At 39.7% G+C, this 23,048-nt stretch overlaps 1 protein-coding gene across 1 annotated transcript; it reads left to right on the top strand.

Moving 5' to 3' along the window:
• The first annotated feature begins 16,497 nt into the window (after positions 1-16,497).
• LOC131220204 (uncharacterized) lies at positions 16,498-16,827 on the top strand. Its single transcript, XM_058215167.1, has one exon. The coding sequence runs from the start codon at positions 16,498-16,500 to the stop codon at positions 16,825-16,827; it is 330 nt and encodes a 109-aa protein (XP_058071150.1).
• Positions 16,828-23,048: the final 6,221 nt, after the last annotated feature.

Raw genomic sequence — 23,048 nt, 5'->3', positions numbered from 1 at the left:
TTTTTCTTTGCTGGTTTATGCTGAGAGAGAAGAAAATAAGAGGAAGAATGCATTGAGACTTTCAAGTCCTGGGATATTAACATTTCTATCATATATAACATTTTCACTATGTAATTACTTTTCACCACATTGGTTAAGAAAAATACCTTCTTCGTAAAGACTTGTCCCTTAACAGGAACAGTGGAGTTTACAACATGAAGGATGACGTCGATTGGACTCGCTTTCTCTGACTTCTTTTAATACATCTTTTACCAACTTCACCTCTTCTCCACACGTGGCGGCGAAATGCTTTATAAATAAAATACTCAAATATTATAAGACCTAACATGTTACATATATAAAATTTGCTCCATTCATTTGTTAAGCACCATTATTTAAACTATATAGAGAAAAAGCTTGATTAAAGTTCACACGGGTCATGTTGATGCATAAATCTAGTTACAGCTCTCTGGACCGGTGAGCTTGCATACTCACCGGTTCAGGGAAGACTAACCATATTTCTGCATCAACAGGTCGCACAACCAAAACCACTAAGTTCTATGGCCCTTCTGAGTAGGCTGATTTGTGTATCTTCTCTTCATTCTGGTGAGTTAGGCCTGCTTAACAGGTTTAACGAAACAAGTACCATATGGTGGGCCCACAGATAAACTTAGGGCCTGTTTGATACCAGGAGATGGTAGATACCTTGGAAATAGGTGATTATTACGGTTTCACCTGTTTGAATATTCACGGGGATTTCACTTATTAGATACCGGTTCAAAAGTAGTATGGGCCATTTTAGGACCCCATCTTGATGTATATGATATATCTATTCCGTCTATCTATTTTATCACAACATTTTAAGATATGAGAAAAAAAATGAGTTAGATCCAACACTCAACTGGCCGATACCAAAAGAAACAATGACCCAAAGAAGTTTTTAACGGTAGGTATTTAATTCACATTTTTCTATGGCGTGGTCCACTTGAGCATTCGATATGCCTCATTTTTTGGCTTATTTCATAAATTTATCTGACATAATGGATGAACGGTGTGGATATATGATATGCATCATGGTGGGACCCACAAATGTTTTACAGCATTTGCCATTTTTACCTCAAAAAAGTAGGCCGCCGAATCAGTTACGGGGAAGAGTGGGGCAACTACGGAGGGTAATAATTATTACCATTTAGCCGGGTATTTCCCAGTGAATTGGAAAATCAAACACGCCCTTATGGTGGAGAAGAATTTGCATTTACAATATGGTGGCCCTACGATGCATAAAACAGGTGTTGAAAAGGGGCGCGGATTAGCTACTGACAGGTTGAGTAGTGAGACTCCCTACTAAAGTGAGGTCACCAAGTTCTATGGGTCCCACCATGATGTATGTTTTGTATTCACACGGTCCACCCATTTGGAGAGATCATTTTAGGGCATAATCCAAAGAATGAGTCAGATCCAAAGCTCGAGTGGACCCATCAAAGAAAATAGTAGAGAGATTGACACCCATCATTAAAAACTTCTAAGGGCCACAAAAGTTTTTGATCAAGCTGATATTTATTTTTTCCCTTCATTAATGTCTGTTTTAAGTTATGAACAGATTGGATCTCAAATAAACATCACAGTGAACCTTAGGAAGGTTTCAATCGGTGGGTGTTACTCTCTCTACTATTTTCTTTGGTGTGGTCCATATAGCTTTGGATCTGCCTCATTCTTTGAATCATGCACTAAAATGATATTTCTATATGGATGGTGTGGATACAACACATGCATCATGTTGGGACCCACAGAACTTGGTGACGTCACTTCAGTAGAGTTTCGCTACTCAACCTGTCAGTACCCAATCCGCATCCATTGAAAAGAATTCCGGTCCCTCTGAATCTTTTCACATTGTCTCTCTATTCCTCGTCGGACGCGGATTGCGTCCTAACCCCGCCCAGACCGATTACGTCCGTGTAGGGCTCTGTGAGGCCCACCGTGATGTAAGTGGTTTATCCAAGCCGTTCATCCCTTTTCTTAGATCATTTTAAGTGTGATTCTAAAAATGAAGAAGGTTCACAACTCTAGTGGACCACACCAAAGGAAGCTGCAGTGATGATGACATCCACCGTTGAAACCTTTCTAAGGGCCATCGTGATGTTTTTTTTTACCATCCAACCTATTAATAAGGTTATGTAAACGTGGATGAAGTGAAAACACAAATATCAGCTTGATCGGAAACTTCTCCAGCTTCCAAGAAGTTTTTAATGGTGGACATTCAATCCCCACTTTGTGGTCCACTTAAGACCTGTACCTGCCTCATCTTTTGGTTCATATCTTAAAATGATCTGCGAAAAACGATAAATGTCATGGATAAAACACGTACATCACAGTGGGCATCCCCTCGCTCCACGTGTGCTGCACCTGCGGGAAGCGATTTGCCTATCTAAGCGTACCGAGTAAACTATGTGGGAACCACCACGATTTATGTCATCTAGATCTATGTGGGACCCTGAATGTGGAGCCCATTGTGATGTATATGACTACATCCATGCCGTCTAAAGAATGAAGCAGATGCACGTCACAGGTGCACCACAATACAAGAAAAAGTTATCATTGACCATTAAAAGCTTCTCTAGGGTGATAAAAGTTTTGAGTCAAGCTGATATTTGTGTGGTCTCTTCATCTAAATCTTTACCTTTGTGACCTTACCAGTTCGATGGAAAATAAACATTCCAGTGGCCACCATTAAGTTTTTAATGGCGAAGATTCAATCATTACTGTTTCCTGTGGTATGGCCCACGTAAGATTATGGTCCCCGTTCAATTATTCCATGGAAAATGATCTTGTATTGGGAGGCCGATTGACTAGTCTGCCATCCATTATTGACCTTGATAGTGTGTTGAGGTCACCAAGTTTTGTGGGTTCTACCATGATATACATTTTGTCGCTATACTGTGCATTCATTTTCAAAGATAATTTTAGAGCATGGACCAAAATTGAGTAGATTCAATGTTCAATTGAACCACACCATAGAAAGCAGTTTTGGCAATCACGTCCACAGTTGAAACCTTTATATGGCTCACCATGAAGTTTATCTGTCATCTAACTTATTCGCATCATCACACATACCTGGATGAGGGGAAACACAAATATCAGCTTGATCCAAAATTCGGATGGTCCCAATAATTAAGTTTTCAATGGTAGACGTTCAATCCCCTTTGCTTTGTGGTGTGGTCCACTTGAGCTTTAGTTTGTCTCATTTGTCAGGCCATGAACTAAAATGATCTCCAAATATGCATAGACTGGTGTGGATATAACACGCATCTTGGTGAGGCTCAGAGAACATGGTGACCTCAACACACTACTGAGGTAGGTGCAATCCGCTTCCCTTGTATTGATGGTGGGAATCCTCGACTAACTGACATTGCTGGGCATGCTCCATATGGCCTGTTGTGGCTAATTTTTCAGTTCTAATCATGTAATGATTGCCAGCATAGCATAATTGAATTTGAGGCTCAATTCAAATGGAACAACTATGACCCAGGCACCGAAATAGGCAGATACATTGTACATGACCGAGATCAAATGAAATCGGCCACCTATTCAATCACTCACTCGGTATGTAGATAGAATTAAGAAATATTTAGACAATAAGGTTCATCCTCTAATGATGGGTTACACATTTACCTTCGGTATGAAAGGACTTTTCAATAAAAATAAAAGATCAAAAGATGAATTCTTACAATCATGGAGAGCAACTGCACAACACCTTCTTAGATAGAGAATTGAATCCAGTATATTAGTGTATATCCAAATTATAGCTAAGATTACTATCTACTTGATTAACATTACGAATTATACTACAAAATGTAAACAACAGGCAAAAAATAAATGATTACACTAAGGAATGTAATTAACTGGTAGAAATGACAAAGTGATTACACAAAGGAATGTACATGGTGGGAAATTGAATGGACAATTGAAAGATATATTTGGTTTGATTGGGTTGGTGTGAGATATTTTTTCTTGCTAAATTCATTTGTTATTTATAGCCTGGTGTTGATCATCTAAATGCTTCCCACATTATGGTGGTTATAGCATTACTTGTTTTCCTTCTGGATGCTCACGTTCTAATAGTTTCTATAACCATTTCAACACTATATGGCTTTTTGGAGATTTCCTTCCAAACTTGCCACCTGTCAGAGTAACCACTCTAGACCCCCTTACTGACTCGATTGCATTCCACTCGGCTGCTTGGTTGAGCTCCTGGATGACTCTCGGCTGCTTAGCTAACCTCTTGGATGGCTATCGACCGCTTTGTTTGCCTTCTAGATAACTATCAACCACTTACCCAACCTCCTGAATGGCTATCGGTCGTCTGGTTAGTTGCTTGGTTTTCTTTTGAATTTCCCTCAACTGTTTCATGTCTTGTTATCCTATTAAATACAATTCCGTAGAATGTATTCTACGCATTATTGAAGATCTTTAGTCTGCAATATTTTTCCATTGCTATAACAATGTCCTTACATCACTTTGCCTTTGGTAAAAGGTAAATGCGATGTTAATTTGTTGTTTGACATAATAAATGTGATTGCGCAGTCGTGTAAAAACATAAATTTCAACTATCTTAGTCAAACTCGGGTATCATGATAAAAGAAAATAGTAAATTCAGCTGTCTTGGTCAAACTTGGTCATCCTGATTGAAAAATAGTAAGTTCGGTCATCTTTGTCAAACTCAGCCATCATGATCGAAAAATGGCAAAATCAATCATCCTAATTAAACTCAGTAGTCTTGGTCGAAAAACGGTAAATTTGGCCATTTTGGTCGAACTCATCCTCCCTGATTGGAAATCAGAAAAATCGGTTGTGACAATAAAAACTATTTATTAATTCATTCTGAATCAAGCTTATGATTGACCGAGGTAGTAATATGGCCAAGAACTTGGTCTGCTACTTCCTAAACCATTTGAATAATCTGATCACGGTGTAAATGACGTGATTCGGCCATTAGAGGTGATTCAGGGCCTACCTAATTTCGTCTTCCATCATATGGTAGCCTAAGGAAGGGCTACCCCAGGTATATATATATTAGCTTCCTTCTTCAAGAATAAAATTCTTGACCTCTTGCTCTAGTCGCTTGAATTCAATGGACAGTGGAGTGTTCCGTCCATCCTATTCGAAACGGAAAGGGTATTCCAATCTAATGGGTGTTGTTGGTCAATCCATTCAGGATATATGGCTTATGATAGACAGGGATAGTGTTATAGCCAAGCACTTGGCTTGCCACTTCCTGAACCATCTATATGATTTGGTCATGATCCACTCGCAGGGGTTCCATCATAGGTGATAGATCAAGACATAATCAGTTAATTTGGTCCCTCTTGGAGCAATGGGTTCCTAAGGAAATGTTGGATATTATACCCTCTTTATAAACCCTGATTCCAAACTTCATGATTGAAATTCCTAGCCTTTTGCTCTGATCGTCTAAATTCAGTGGGTGGTGAAGTATTTCGTACCTCCTAAACTGAATTGGTGTTGGGTTCCGATGTGGAAGAGGCATTGGTGGCGGCTGGACTACATTACTGATAGAACTTCCCTCGACATTATACTATGTTACCGTAGGTGTTCTTTTGGCTATCATAGACATCAATAAATGCATGACCTTAGTCTAACTAGTCATGTATCTATTAGTATTATCAGTTTTAACATGAAATTGCTCGACTTGGGCTTTCCCATATTCTTAAACACGTTGGATACTTGATTGTATATATCGGAGTACGACCGTTATTTCTTCCAAAAGAACGGTATAAGAGGTCAAAGCCCTTCTTTACTCCCGATACTAAGTATTAGGATACTATTTAAATTTAAAATTCCAGGGGTCATTGAACCAACACGTCCTCGATCAGAGGTGGTGCCGTTGATGTGGATGGTTCAACCCCAACGATTTGATTACTCCCTCTATTAATAATATTAATTGGCAATGTCGTGCCGATAAATTAGAGACGGTCCTACCGGGCGTGCCAAGAGATATTGTGGCTTGACTTTCGATTCTAGTCACATGATAAGTGCGGGTATGTTGGAATTGAATTTGCAGTTTAATTCAAAACGAACAACCATGACCCTAAGCGCTAAGATGGGTAAATATGTAGTATATAATTGAGATCAAATGCGATTGGCCGCCTATTCAGCCACTCGCTTAGTATGTAAATATATAGGATTAAGTATTATTCAGAGGGTAGGGTTCATCCTATGATGATGGGTAACACCTTTGCCTTCTATATGAAAGGACTTTTTAATACAAATAAAAGATCGAGAAAGGAATTCTTACACTCAGTTGTGGAGAGCAGTTGCAAAACACCTTCCTAAATAGAGAACTGAATCTAATGTATGAGCATAGACCTAAATTACAGCTAAAATTACTAAGTGCTATACTTGATTAACGCTATGGATTACACTATGGACTATAAACAATAGGCAAAAAATAAATGATTACACTAAATAATATAATTGACTAGCAGCAAAGGCAAAGTGATTACACTAAGAAATGTAAATGACAAATAATTGAAAGATATATTAGGTTTGATTGGCTTGGTATGAGATGATTTTTCTTGTTGAATTTATGTGCTATTTATAGCCTTGTGTTGATCATCTGGATGCTTCCCGTATTTTGATTGTGGTTATAACTGCTTTAACAATAATTGCTTTCCTTTTATATGCTTCCTACATTCTTATGGTTGTTGTAACTATTTCAGCAATACATGGCCTTTTAGAGATTTCCTTCTAAACTTTCCACCTGTCATAATAAATGATTATTAATGTTTTAATGGGAGGGTAACCCTTCTAAACTTTTGTATGTGTAGTGGCCCACCCAAGTCATAGATTGACTTGGTTTTTAATCCCATGGCCCACCATGGAATGGTGCATCTGGTTGATGGGGTAGATGTTCAACACACATCCTGGTGAAGCCAACACAGCTCGACCTCATGGGAAGTTCCCAGAACTCAGGCGGCCCACACCATAAATATATATATATATATATATATATATATATATATATATATATATATATATATATATAGAGAGAGAGAGAGAGAGAGAGAGAGAGAGAGAGAGAGAGGCATGCTCACCTACGCACCTACACATGTGCACACCTTTGCACACGTGTCATGGGTGTCGAATCCGAATGGTCCATAAGATGCGGAATCCCATGAAACCTTAGGGGGTGAATTTTCACCCTGATCTAAGATTTTGGTGGGCCATAGCAAAGAGAAATTCAAATCAAGGGAAGAAACTATTTGCATTTTTCATGGCCCACCGAAGTTTTCGATCAAAGTAAAAATTTGTACGAGGGGGTTTTATGAGGCTCTGCTTCATGTGGACCGTTCAGATTTTCGAGACTCATCAGGTATGATGAGTTCTCAAAAAAGTTCGTATGTAGTATGTACGAACTGGTTCGCAGGTGAGCGCTTCCATGTGTGTGTGTGTGTGCGTACGTGTATATATAGACACACACACATTGTGTGTTTGTGTATTTTTTGTTTTCACACTGTTCATCTATTTGGAGAGATCATTTTAAGGCATTGACACAGGGATGAACGTGATGAGGATAACTATTCCGAATCCACGGAGCTTCTCTGGACTCCTCACAGAGACTTCTCGAATCCACGAGGAAAGAAAGCAGAAAATAGAAATAAATTCTAATAAATTCGAAATTGATTAATTGATGAATAAAAACGAGTTCACAACCCTTTAAATAGGGGTACCAAGCAATGAGAAAGAAATTGGAATCAAACTATAACTCAAACTCCTAGAATCCGTGACTTACTATAAACAGTAAACTTACTATTTATAGACGGTCGTGATGTCTACTAGTGCGCAAGGTTTTCGGCCAAAAATAGTAAGTGTCTTATTTGGCTTCACCAAACCGTTCTCCTAATTATTCTAAGCTCTTTTCACGTTGGGCGCAACTCCTAAAGCCCGACGGATGAAGAGTTATAATCAAACTAAAACTTACTATTTATAGTAAAAACGAAATTAAAACAAGGAAACGACCGTCGATCCAGGGGTTTTTTGCAATTCCGGGCTGCGCAACCTGGCGTAACTCGTTCTACCCCAAAATCATATATTTTACGTCAGGTAACTCATTCCGGATTGCAAGATACGCCCGATTTAAGGTTCGATGGTCTGGATCACTTCTGTCGTCGACCGGGCCTTTTCTGATCCATCTTGGCCATGTAACTGTCCGCGACCTACTCTACATCAGTTTCCTCCACTTTAAAAGAACTCGTCCTCGAGTTCTCGTTATGCTCTGGTTCATGATACTCGGTCAGGTCCACGACATTGAAAGTCTGTGAGATTGCCATGTCATCTGGAAGATCAACAACATAAGCGTTGTCATTGATCTTTCGAATGATTGGTACTGATCCAATCTTTTTATTTTTCAACTTGTTGTACGTCCCGGTTGGAAATCTCTCTTTGCACAGATGGACCATAACGCGGTCGCCCACCTCGAACACTTTTTGTCGCCAATGCTTGTACACTTGTTCCTTGTACTTCTCGTTCGAGGCATGTAGCCTGGTCTGCACTTCTGTATGGATGCCCATAATCTTGTCTGCCATATGTTCTGCTGCAATGCTCGTGCTTGGGTAGAGGGACCAAGTCAAGTGTGTGGCGAGACACTCGTCCGTAGATAATCTGGAACGGTGATCTCCCTGTTGAGCGGTTCACCATGTTGTTGAATGCAAACTCTGCTTGAGACAAGGCCAAATCCCACTGCTTCGATTTTTCTCCTGAAATACAGCGAAGGAAGTTTTCCAACGTGCGATTCACAACTTCAGTCTGCCCATCAGTCAGTGGGTGGTAAGCACTGCTGAATTGAAGTCATGTATCGAATCCATTCTATAAAGTCCGCCAAAAGTGGCTAATGAACTTCGTGTCACGATCGGAAGTAACGGTCTTGGGGACCCCGTGTAGCTGTATGACCTCCCTGAAAAATAAATTCACAACGTGTGTTGCATCGAGGGTCTTCTTACAAGGGATCAAGTGCGCCATCTTAGAGAAACGATTTACCACCACGAACACCGAATCCATGCCGCGTTGTGTTCGTGGGAGACCAAGCACGAACTCCATTGATAAATCCTCTCAAGGACCGTTAGGCACAGGTAACGGGGTGTAGAGGCCCGTATTCTAAGATTGCCCCTTGGAGGTCTGACAAACATGGCAACATTGTACGGCTTTTCCCACATCGCGTACTAATTGTGGCTAGTAATACCGCTCTTCCACAAGAGCTCGTGTCTTGTCTCGTCCCAGGTGTCCATCGAGGCCATCTCCATGTAGCTCTTGAATAATCTGCTCCCTCAGAGAACTTTGGGGGATGCACAATCGATTCCCTTTGAAGAGAAAATCATCCTGTATATGAAGGTCACTGGAGTGACCTTCTTGGCACTTCATCCAAGAATCTTTGAAGTCCTCATCCTCGGCATATAGCTCCTTGAGATAGTTGAAGCCGACCACCTCGTTGCTCATCGTAACAACTAGTGATGCACGACGGCTAAGTGCATCAGCCACCTTGTTCTGCTGCCCTGACTTGTGCTTCAGAACGAACGTGAATTTCTATAAAAATGTAACCCATGTAGTATGCACACGATTCACGTTAGTCTGACTATTAATAAACTTTAATGTTTGATGGTCAGTATACAAAACAAACTATCTTTGAATCAGATAGTGCCGCCAATGTCGTAGTGCCTGAATAACTGCGTACAACTCAAGCTCATAAGTCGACCACTTCTTTCGGGCTTCGCTGAGATTCTCGCTGTAGAAGGCTACCGGCCTGCCCTCCTGTGATATTACTCCTCCAATTCCGACGTACGAAGCGTCACACTCAACCTCAAACAATTTATCGACATTAGGAAGCAACAAAACCGGTGTTGTAGACAAACGATGCTTGATCTCATGAAAGCTCTTGTCAGCTTTTTCGGTCCACTGGAACGGTCCTTTTTTCATGCAATCTATTATAGGCGCGACTATGGTGCTAAAATCTCTCACAAATCGACGATAGAAAGTCGCCAACCCGTGAAAACTCCTCACCTCATGAATATTTGTCGGGATCAGCCATTCCCTAATAGCTCGCACCTTTTTATCATCCACATGAATGCCTGTGGACATTACAACAAATCCTAGAAACAATAGGCTGTCAGTTAAAAAACTACACTTCTTCAAGTTGATGTACAACTTGTTAATTTGTAGGACCTGCAGCACCTGCCTGAGATGTTTCCTGTGCTCCGCCTCATCCTGGCTATATATCAATATGTCATCAAAATATACTACCACAAATTGGCCAGTGAACGGTTTTAGAACTTGATTCATTAAACGCATAAAAGTACTTGGTACATTCGATAGGCCGAAGGGCATGACCAGCCAATCATACAACCCTTCCTTAGTCTTGAATGTCGTTTTCCACTCATCACCGGGTCGAATACGAATCTGATGGTACCCGCTCCTTAGATTTAGTTTAGAGAACACCTTTGGCCCTTCTAACATATCGAGCATGTCGTCCAACCGTGGTATTGGGAACCGATATTTGATGGTAATTTTGTTGATTGCCCGACTGTCGACACACCTACGCCAGCTTCCATCTTTTTTAGGCATTAATAATGCTGGTACAGCACATGGGCTCATGCTCTCTCTCAAGAGACCCTTACGGATCAATTCATCCACTTGCCCCTGAAGTATCTCACACTTCTTCGGACTCACCCGATAATGAGGGCAATTGGGCAGGCTAACACCAGGAACGAGGTCTATGTGATATTGGATGTCCCTCATGGGGGGCAATCCATCAGGTAAATCCTCAGGCCAGACTTCTTTGAATTCGTTTAGCAACAGTCTTAAACTTGAAGGGATGTTTGAGGGTTCCTCTTCCTCGCCCTTCACCACTACAGCGTATACCTCGCCAGTTTCCTTAGATTCCTCCATAAAATCCCGAATGGTCAAGAGGGAACTCCCCTCCACTTTAGAGGCTTCAAGGTGGTTCTCTGATGCCATAAGGGCAAGGATTATTTTTTGACTATCCTTGACGAATACGTAAACATTATCTCATCCCTTATGGGTCGCATCACGGTCCGACTGCCAAGGTCGACCGAGTAAAATATGACAAGATTCCATATTGACCACGTCACAAAGTATTTGATCCTTATAATTTTTGTCAATTGAAAACGAGATAGTGCATTGTTCAGTTACCTTAGTCTCATTCACCTTTTTTATCCAACCGATTGAGTACGGGGAAGGATGTTTCATCGTTGGTAGCTACAACTTATCCACCATCACTCTCGAGACGATATTCTCGCTACTACCACTGTCTATGATCACATCACAGACCTTTCCGTTGACGGTGCACCGAGTATGAAATATATTGTGTCGTTGTGGATGTAATTCCTTTCGTGGGGCATACAGTAATCGCCTCACAACTAGAAATTCGCCACGATCCTCGCCCGTTATTTCATCGCCACCTGCTATTTCTTCAGTGATTTGTTCATGTTCATCAAAGCGATGGTCTTCTTCTCGGCCTCATCTTCAGTGCCCCCTTCGTTTATAGTTAAGTGTGCTATGGGACGTTGAGGATAAGTATTTGATAAGTGGCCTGGTTGGCCACAATGGTAACAATTGTTCGACCTTGGCCGAGCATAAGGATTTGGAATCCTACTCGGACCCGCTGTTGTGGGTGTTGCACGTTGAGGTCTGGATGAGCCACTCCTCGTATCACGGTTTGCGGTTGTAGGAAGTTGAGGTACTGGGTCTTTTCCTTGTGGCAGCACTAGATCTTGCGTGGGACCCATCATGGGGGGTCGAGTTGAAGGATATGGACGAGCAGGAGCTCTTGCAAGTTGTGTTTTTGCCCTACCCGCCAATTGAACTGCTTCATCCACAGTCCCGACTAGGTACATCTGAACTTGGTCCTGAATTGTCGGTCGCAACCCACCTATAATTTGTGCTACCTTTTGTGACTCAGATTCTAATAGATCGTTTCGTGTAGCCAGCCATTAAAATTCTTCAGTGTAATCTGTGACTGTTTGATTTCCTTGTCTACAATTTTGATATTGCTAGAATAATATCTGCTCATAATCCCTGGGGAGAAATCGAGATCGAAGAAGATGTCTCATCCGTGCACATGATGAGATGGGCTCCTTGTTCTGGCGGGCTCGTGAGAGTTGTAATTGTTCCCACCAGGTAGAAGCACTAGATTTTAATTTAAACACTACCAATTTTACCCTTTTATGATCTAGCACGTCCATGTAATCAAAATATCTCTCTATTTCGGCTAGCCAATCGAGAAAATCTTCTATATATAATAAACCGTTAAAACTAGGAAGTTCAGCCTTACCTCGATAGTCTCTTTTAGCATGATCTAGATGATCACATCCATGGATTAGTCGTCGAGCAAAACCCTCATTAAGTTCCTTGTCACTAGAACTTGAATCATCTGGTGTAGCCCTACGGTTTGCCACTGGTAGTGCTCTACGAAAATCGGGGTTACATCGTACAGCAACCATGGGTAGTGGAGCCACCATAGGTGGGGGAGCAACCAAAGGCGGTGGAGCACCGCCTAGGGCTCGGGGCGGGAGTAACGCATCTGCAAGATGGTCGAGAGTTGCCTGCAGCCCTTACATGGTCAACTGACTCTCCCAGTGGAAAGCTTCTATTCTTTCCGAAAGATAACGAATCCCCGGATCACCGTCCACAGGATTTTGATTCATACCTTCACTGTTTGTCATCGGCCCGAGGGGAATCCTCGCTTTGATACCAATTGACGCAGGGATGAACGTGATGAGGATAACTACTCCGAATCCACAGAGCTTCTCTGGACTCCTCACAGAGACTTCTCGAATCCACGAGGAAAGACAGCAGAAAATAGAAATAAATTCTAATAAATTTGAAATTGATTAATTGATGAATAAAAACGAGTTCACAACCCTTTAAATAGGGGCATCAAGCAATGAGAAAGAAATCAGAATCAAACTACAACTCATACTTCTAGAATCCGCGACTTACTATAAATAGTATACTTACTATTTATAGACGGTCGTGATGTCTACTAGTGCGCAAGGTTTTCGGCCAAAAATAGTAAGTGTCCTATTTGGCTTCACCAAACCGTTCTCCGAATTATTCTAAGCTCTTTTCACATTGGGCGCAACTCGTAAAGCCCGACGGATGAAGAGTTATAATCAAACTAAAACTTACTATTTATAGTAAAAACGAAATTAAAACAGGGAAACGACCGTCGATCTAGGGGTTTTTCGCAATTCCGGGCTGCGTAACCCGGCGTAGCTCATTCTACCCCAAAATCATATATTTTACATTAGCTAACTCATTCCGAATTGCAAGATACGCCCGATTTAAGGTTCGATGGTCTGGATCACTTCTGTCGTCGACCGGGCCTTTTCTGATCCATCTTGGCCATGTAATTGTCCGCGAGCCGCTCTACATCAGGCATGAGCCAAAGAATGACGCAGATTCAAAGCTCACATGGATCCCACCACAGCAAACAGTAGAGCCAATGACACCCACCGTTGAAACCTTCCTAAGGCCAGTAGGATGTTTATTTGAGATCTAACCTGTTCACAGGTTAAAACGATGAAGGAAAAACACAAACGTCAGCTTGATCGAAAACTTATGTAACCTCCAAGGAAATTTTAATGGTGCCATAACTTGTCCCCAACCAGGTCTTTCCCGGAAAATGCCACTTTTGCAGGAATTCCATGCCAAGCATCCAATGCTATGCCCATCCAATACAGACCTTTCCATTTAGATTGAGAACAAACGGTATTAACTATCATGGAATCTACTTCGTACATAGGTGATCTGCATTTCTAAATTCTAAGTCCTGATGATGAAAACCAGCAGATAGACAAATCAAGTAGGCTAAATCCCACAGGAAACAATGGGCGTTATGGAACTCCAGCCATAAGTTTTTCTGTGCGGCCATCATATTTTGTATCTTCCATCAAACCCATTCATCATGTGTGAGGGATAGGCTGTAGAGAGTATACATAAAAAAATATATATCAGCATGATCCATGGCTCGGGGATCTGATGTAGACTGGGTCGCGGACAATTTCATGGCCAAGATGGACTGAGAAGGCCAGTTTGAAGGCGAAGGTGATTAGGACTGTCAGAACACCAATGGAGGTGTATCTCACAATTTGGAATGAGTTATTCGGCATACAATATATGATTTTGGGTAAGAGGAGTTACTTTAGCCAAGGCATATCTTATGAACTGGAATGAGTTATTTAGCATACGATATATGATTTTGGGTAAGAGAAACTACTTTTGCCAACCAACCCCGCTATGCTGAGTTGCTGATGCTGAATTTGGGAGATTCAATCACATCGACGGTCGAAAAGTCTATTTTAATTTCATTTTTACTGTTTATAATAAGTTTTAGTTCGATTTTATCTCTTGATCCCTAGATCCTTACTCTTGCTCGGGTGGTAGACTCTTAGGAGTTTCAACACCCGGTCAAGGGTTCAAGTATCCATAGGTGTGCATGTGTAAAAATAAAAAATAAAAATAAAAATAAAAAATAAAAAATAAAAATAAATCTCTTGATCCTTTGAGTTTTAGAAGTGATGCCCAACATGAAAAGGGCTTAGAAATTTTAGGAGAATAACATGGTTAGGTCAAATTGGACACTTACTATTTTTCACCGAAAACTGTTAAGTCTAGTAGAAATCATGATTATATATTAGTAAGTTTACTTTTTAGGGAGTTTGATTATGAAACTTCTTCCTAAGTTTGATATCACTATTTAAATGGTTGTAATTTCATTTTTTATCATCGATCAATTAATTTTTGAATTACTTAATTTTATTTCTATTTTCTCTGGTGTGGATGGGAGGAATCTCTTTGAAGAGTCCAGAGAAGCTCCATGGATTCAGAGTAATTATCCCCTCAAGGAAGATAGTGATCGACCGTCACATTCATCCTTGCCGTAACATCCCTCACCTTGTGAATTTTGGAGTTCTCAAGTGCAATTTTAGATCGTGTGGCATTAGCCTGGTCAAGCCTTATCTTTCGTACAGATGGTGATACATGAGAATTCTGACCAAAGGACGGAGTGAATTCATATATATATCATGGTGCGTCCCATAGAGCTTGATGTTTTAGGGTCCGTGTAAAATCAACCTGGTAGACTATTCCGGTCCATTCACACATGTAACCAATTCTGTGAAGTGCGTGTTCGACTGGCAAATCTCTTTGAAATGTCCCTTTCCATTGTTAGTAGTCTTTTCGAGGTCTTGTGTTCCACATGGGAGCATTGGCTGGTAACTGCGTTATTTTTATGACCGCGTGCCTCTCCCAGCGGACACGGTTTGACTGGTGACCCCAGCACCAGCTGTAGCTAGCGCCAAAGCTCCAAGGACCCCACCATAATGTATGCGTTTTATCCATGCCATCCATCTTGTTTACCAGCTCAGTTTAGATATTAGCCAGAAAGTGACGAAGAAAAAAGTGCAAGGTGGACCACACCACATGAAATAGTGAGGATTGAATGCTTGTCGTTGAATACTTCCTGGGGCTGTAGAAGTTTTTGATCAAGCTGAAATTTGTGTTTCCCCTTCACCTAGGATTATGTGATTTTTTGAACAGGCTGAATTGCAAATAAACATTATGGTGGGCCCACAAAAAGTTGTGCAAGACTTCAGTCCCATTGTTTCCTGCAGTGTGGTCCACTTGAACTTTGGGTTTGCCTCATTTTTGGGATCAATCCTAAAATGAGCTGCAAAAATGGATGAACTGAGTGTATAAAACACATACATCATGATGGCCCACAGAGCTTTGACACCAGCGATCTGGTTGTTGTTGGGTCACCAGGGATCGTCACCAAAATGGTATGGGCCCTGACCGTGGGGCCCACCTTGATGTATATATTGTACATCCATACTGTCCATACGTTTTCCCAGATCATTTTATAACAATATTCTAAAAATGAAGCAGATCCAAATCTCAGGCGGACCACACCACTTGAAATGGTGGTGATTGACTAGTAAAAACTTCCTGTGAGCCACAAAAGTTTGGAACATGCTGATATGTGTTTTTTTCTTCTTTCTTCTCTCCCTTCATCCAGATCCGTGTGACCTTATCAATGGTTGGATGGAAAATATAATATGTTGGGCATTACGGTGGGCCGTAGGAATCTTATACTAATGGGAGTTCAATCATCATAGTTTTCAATGGCATGATCCACCTGAGATTTGGATCTGCTTCATTTTAGGTTTCACGTCATAAATGCAGCTGGCAAACCGTATGGACAGTGTAGATATACAATATGTCTATCAAGGTGGCCAAATGGCAGCACTGCGTTGGATGAGACCGAACCGTACCTAATCGGCTAGAGTTACACATACCGGGTCCTTTCATGTTGGCTGGGAACTCTTCCAATAAATTAGTTAGTTATTATTATATTCTCGACGCAAATTTGAAGGAAACAATCAGACTGGTTATAGTATACTCCTCTCTCCTTCCATTTCTCTCGTTTTCATGGCGCCGAGGAAAAGAAAGGATGCTGAAACTTCAAAGGAGACGGCAGCAGCTCCGGCCTCTCCGAGGAGGACCCGAAGCTTCTCCGCCCGAGTACCAGCATCAGCAGCAGCAGCGCCCGTGCATAAGCGCCCGAGTAAAAAATCCACGCCCTCCAAAGTCGAGGACGGGTTGAAAGAATCATCGAAACCTGCTGCTGCTGCTGACGTGCCCGATGCTGTAGGGTCCAAGACCATCATAGTCGAAGCCTGCAAACAATGCACTCAATTCAAGAAGAGGGCCTTGCTAGTGAAGGAGAGTTTGGAAAATGGTGTCCCTGAGTCATTTTGAAAATCAACCCAGAGAATCCAAGGAGAGGATGCTTCGAGATACGCGAGGAAAATGGTAAAACCTTTTTCTCTCTTTTGGCAATGCCACGGCCTTTTGAAAAGATGAGAGCACTTGACATGGACAAAGTTATTGCGGATATCATCAAGAATATTGTTTGATGGAGGGTATATGAACACTTCGACCGTTTTTGCTCCATGGGTCAATACCATTCGATATCGATCTGAGGGAGAGGGCATGAGGACAAATGTTGCAGCTTCCCGTTCTTTGTTTTGGTTGGAGCTGTCGTCAAGATCCCTGCTATGGTTGCATTTTGATTGAAACCGAAAACCTTAAGAGATGTCTACAACCTGTCATTTTATGTGAATTGGGTGTTGTGAATTACCCTGCTTTCATTCTGAGGTTGGGCATGTTTGTTTTGGTTGAATCCAAAATGTGGATATCAAAATAGAAAATTGGAATCTATATGTAGACGAATTAAATGAAATCCTCGAGGAAAACTATTTTTTGTTTTGCGCAAAAATAAAATAAATTAAATTAAAAAAAAATAAAAATAAATAAAGGCTGGTTATAGTATACTCAAGCAGCATATGATACTTGATAGGCATAGCTTAGGAAATTGCACACATGGCAATCATTATCTGAACTCAACGGATTAGATAGGAAAAAGCCACTATTGCTTAAGTTAAATTTCCAAAATCATATTGATTTGAAAAAAAATAAAAAATAAGATCTAACATTTGATTTTTGGACACTTGTTTGTTGAAATATGATCATTGGATATATTTTGTTTTTTAACTGTCCAATAACTGTCAAGTACTCCGGTAATTAAATAATCTAACAAGAATAATTTCTGGTTCAAGAAACATTTAAGCTGGAAATCCTATTATTTGGATCTAGTTTAATTTCACTTACTTGCATGCTACATGTAATTTCTAATTAATTTCAATGTATTTATGTATCATACATTGAACTCTAGTGGATTATCAAAGATTTTTCTCAATATCGACCTGGTCATTCTTATATTCTTAATTTAACTTTTAGATGATGATCCATCAACAGTCATAATTGCCTTACAACCATGCCATACCTACCGTTCGACTCAGCACCATTTTTTAACGGTCATAAGCAAACATAGAACTCAAGCCAAAAACGACAAACCAATTTTTTGGCAAGAAATTTTCTCCAGAGATTTTCAGATTTTGACATTTTTTCTCAATTTGGAAAAAATAAAAATATTTATTATAAATTAATAAACTATTGAAAATTTTGGAATATAAATTTATATTATTATAAAGTGAGAGTATTATGCATTGAGTGGTGCATATTACTATTTCTTTTCAGATATTTTACTAATATAAATAATAAAAAGGAGTGGAAAAATACTAACCATAATTAACCTAATTATGGTAAACATGGTATCATAGACAGGTTTAACTAACCCTAGCCTCTCCACTGTTCTCCCTTTCTCTCATTGGAAAAATAGTCTTAAATAATAATTTAGATATTAAAAAATATAATTAGAAAATTGATACAATCAGGTTGAAGCACGTATTAGATACGTTGCCCTCGAAGCGTGATTTGACCCCTCTTCTCATATTAGAGATTGCCCACATGTTGTGGATAAATTATTGTTAGGATACAACAAGCCTTCTTTGGTCCTGCATGTATCAATAATGAAGGGACCACTGTAGGAACTCGGCTAACACGGTTAGTCTTTGACAGACTTCCTAAATTCTAGGATTCAATAACAAAATGAGTTACAAAACTCAATTTATTTCTTACTTATCAAAAGAAAAGTGAGAGTTGTATTTTTATAAAGAATGATTGGTTTGTTGATTTCCTGATACTCTGGATTTGGAGAGGCCATGTTTATACAGATGAGGCGAGTGAACTATTGATCTGAGGCCATTAGTGGTCAGAATGTTGCAAGATACATTTTTGACCATTGGCTCATTAATCCAAATGTTTCAGACAGTTAGATCAATGATCTAACCATTTGGATATGCTGATCTAACCATTTGGATATGTTAGATCATTAATATAACCATTTGGATCACTAAATGGCTAACCGTTTTTGAACTATTGTTATTAATCAGCATCATTTTCTAGTTGTTCTCTACAATGGACGAATCTAACTATTGGTAGAAACCCATATAAGCTGGCCATTTCTCATTTCGCACCTCTCACATTGCAATCGCACCGTCTCGCATAATGTCACGAGGGAGCCATTACTTGTGATACAATGTGTATGTGCGAAGTGCAAATTGCGCCACTAGCTCCTATAAAATCACATAGTCATATAGCCACTCAGTCACATTGCCTCATTACCCATGCCTATGCCCTCATCAGTGCCAGCACGCGTTCTCTCTCTCCATTTCTAAGTAAATACATCATAGAATAACGTATAAAGCAAATAAAAAACTCTCAACATCTAAGTGATGTAGGATAAATGAAAAACCACAAGTTTTTTTTATGAAAATTTCAAAATATGTTTGGAAGGAAACAAAAATTTTGAAAATTTGTATTTGAAATTTCATTTGAATTTTGAAAATTATTATTTTAACCAAAATTCTCAACATCTCTTTCTTCTCTGGCCGTCAACACCACTGTAACCTTGAGAAGCTTGAGTTGTTAGAGGATGGCGTATTAATGTATATTAAGGGACTTCAACACTCCACCACACGTGTGGGGTGGAGCTCCACACGGGAGCATATTAAGAAAGGGTGTAAGGATACATATACCATAAATAGGTTGGGCTTGTTTTCCCTGTCCCTATGCTGGACTTGATTTTTCCTGGCCCCTCATTGAAAAATATATTATGTAGGCATATTTAATGCTTTCGATATTCAAACAATTGACCTTTCGCTCTAATACCATGTCAAATCATCAGTTTCTCTAAAAGCTCGAGCTGATAAAGGGTGGAGTATCAATGTATATTGCGGGACTTTAACACTCCCCCACACGTGTAGGGTAGAGCTTCACATGAGAACATACTGGGAAAGGGTGGAGGAACACTCACGCAATAAAATAAGTTGGACTTGATTTGGGTCAAACAACCTATTTCTCTAAAAGCCCGAGCCATTAGTGGATGGTGTATCAATGTATACCAAGGGACTTTAACACTCCCTCGCACATTCAGGGTGGAACTCTGCATAGGAATATACTGGGCAAGGGTGGAGAAACACTCACACCATATAAAACAGGTCATGCTTGATTTCTTGGTCCTCGGGCCAGACTTGATTTTTCCTGGCCCTTGTTAGAGAATATATTACGGAGGCATATTTTCTATTCTTAGGACCCTCCTCTTTGATACCATGTCAAACAACCACTTTCTCTAAAAATTTGAGCTATGAAATGATGGTGTATTAATGTATATCAAGGGACTTTAACACCTTAGTCATCAATCCTCCCTACAATGTAGCCGTAACCTTCCGCCCAAAATCGTCGCTGCTCAGATGGCCACCAACCCCATTCGCTATTGCACCACTTCCGTTGAACTCACCATTGCCGCACCATTTGATCCCAACCTCGCCACACATGCCGAACCAATTGAAATTTCATAAATTATGTATCACAACACAACGAAGCTTGGCAGAGCTTAAAATTATGGCCAATTCCTATAGGGGTGAATAGGACCACTTAAGATATTTTCCTAATTAAATAATTTATCAATTTAAACTAATAAGAAAAATAACACTTAACTTCCAAGCTAAGTGGATCCAATCACATATACTACAATAGATGCAACAATATATAAGCAACTAGCCCATAAATGAGATAGATATTATGTGTGTGTGTGTGTGTGTGTGTGTGTGTGTGTGTGTGTGTTCCATCAATTAGATGCCTAGCATAAAATTCATTCAAGCATTCATATAATTTAATCAATTTAACTCATTAACAAGAATAAAAATATGCACAAAATGACAATTACAAATATACGCATATATAGTGGATCGACCACTTGCCTACTCCACTCCCGACGGACACACACTCCTCAAGTGTACCAAATTTTAATATATCAGAGGTTTTAAATTAGGTTCACTTCTAACCTTTACAACCGTACACAAGGACCTAACACATGTACACTCCCGTGTTAGAGTAACATGTTTTCACCCGTGTCGATGGCTTTCACGAAGACTTGATTTTCTATCGGCTAACTGACAATCACTACGGTCCTAATACAAGAACCTACCTACACTCTCACTGAAAGATCCCTATGGAGACTAACACGTACAAACCTATGTGCGGTGAATGCGGTCCTAATCCAATGCTCTATATTTACACTCGTTGGAGGCTACCACGTACGCACCAATGTCTGGTGAATTCGGTCCTACACAAGAACCTAGGTCTTACATAAGAATATATTTAGGAGTTCAGTTCACGAACTCTATACTCAATCCTTTACAAAGGAGTGTATGAACTCTGAAATGAAAACTTGTTAGATTGAGACCTGTTGTTGTGTGTTCTTGAGATGCTTCTTTAATACTCACATGTGCTTGAATAAGCTTTTCATTTGCTCCAACAGTCGTTGAAGTCGAATGGTTCGGCTCCATGATCAAACACCTTGCATGCGATGTACCTATAATGTGACGAAGGTTATGGGAGTTGGGTTGAATCTCCTATAACTAATAGTTTTAGTTGTTTCCTAGTAGGGATTTACATATATTTTTATTTTAAAGGATATAAACAAGGATATTCTTATAGGCTTAGTGTCTAATATCTAGAAAATGATAGAGATAAAGTACATCTTCATAATAGATGTTAGAATCCTCATTAGAGTGGTAATGTAAAGGAAGATGACTTGCATCTCATATATAGGTTTAGAGGCTTAAGAGAGGGATTAAGAGTGGGGAATCACCTAAGCTCTAATGACACTGAAAATGCATCAAAATGCCCATGGTTCTAATGCCCTGTATAAAAATGTTAAGTTCTAATGACTATAAAATGAGCAGAAAAATGGCACATTCGATTGATCAATCAATGTGTCGATTGATCAAACTTCATTTAATTTTGACCAGAAATGATATCGGACTTTGGTCATTCTTGATTGATTTAATTCAATCATTCGAGATCGATCGAGGATTCACTCAATTAATTAAAGATCAATCAAACTCACCTAGAGTTTTGTTGTTTTTGGGCTATATAATTTACAGTAGCTTTGAACCCATATAATCTATCTAAACATATTCCAATTGAGCTACTAATGTTGAGGGGTGATCAATTACATGTTTACCTATTAAGAAATGGATTATGTAGAGGTTAGGTTGTTCTGGGTCTAAGGTTAGGGTCACCAAGGCAGTATTTGCTTATTCCTTTACTCATTGATGCCTTATGTCTTCATGTTTTTACACTTTTCAGCTTTCGAGTGCTCAAATGACTCACACTGATACATTAACCCACGTGATTGACAAATAAGTACACTAGCACCAACCACTATTATGTCACCTATACTGCACCAACCTAGCCACACCCAACCATGTTGAATCCACTGCCATTAATTTCTCTTGTCAACCCTGACCAATCGAATCCCTTCCGTTGTTTTTGTATTTTTAGGTAAATATCATGATAATATTGCGATATTTTAAAATTTGATTATATTTTTAAAGTATCATCATTATATTATATTATTTTTTATTTTTACCAAAACTATCACTAGATTTTCAAAATCTTTATTCGGGTTAAGTATGTATAAAACTTTATTTATAGGTAGCTCTATGTTATACTACAAATCGAATTATCCTCTCCTCAATCTCCTTAATTACACACCCAAAACAAAAGGAAAAAAAGAAAAAAGAAAAAAAGAAAAAAAAAAGAAAACAGAAAAAAGAAAAAAAGAAAAAGAACAAGCGTTTGGATTTCATTTACTGCTATCGTGGATGGACCACAAAAATGTCCCTTGACCCTGCCACCATCTTTGAAATTTTTTCGTTGAACGTGCTGGCTTCTCTGACTATTATTTGGCCAGAAATCAAAAGCTTAGCTCTCATGTCAAATAGATTTTATGACATTCGAGCTCTCTATTGTATGACTTGATCCCATAACACAAGTCCGCTTAATAAATCCACCCAAGTCTGTTAGGTCCACACGTTCTATATGCAAATCCACTCCGCCCATCACCTGTAAATGCTTATTTTAATCGCATATAGAAAAGATTGGCCGAAGAAAAATCCTATCGGCTACACTAATGAAAATAACATAAAATTGCTGCTGAAAACTCACAG

Source organism: Magnolia sinica, chromosome 12, assembly GCF_029962835.1.
Source record: "Magnolia sinica isolate HGM2019 chromosome 12, MsV1, whole genome shotgun sequence".
In the NCBI taxonomy this organism is placed as follows: domain Eukaryota; kingdom Viridiplantae; phylum Streptophyta; class Magnoliopsida; order Magnoliales; family Magnoliaceae; genus Magnolia; species Magnolia sinica.
Note: the sequence above shows the minus strand (reverse complement) of the source record. Positions and strands in the feature narration are given on the sequence as shown.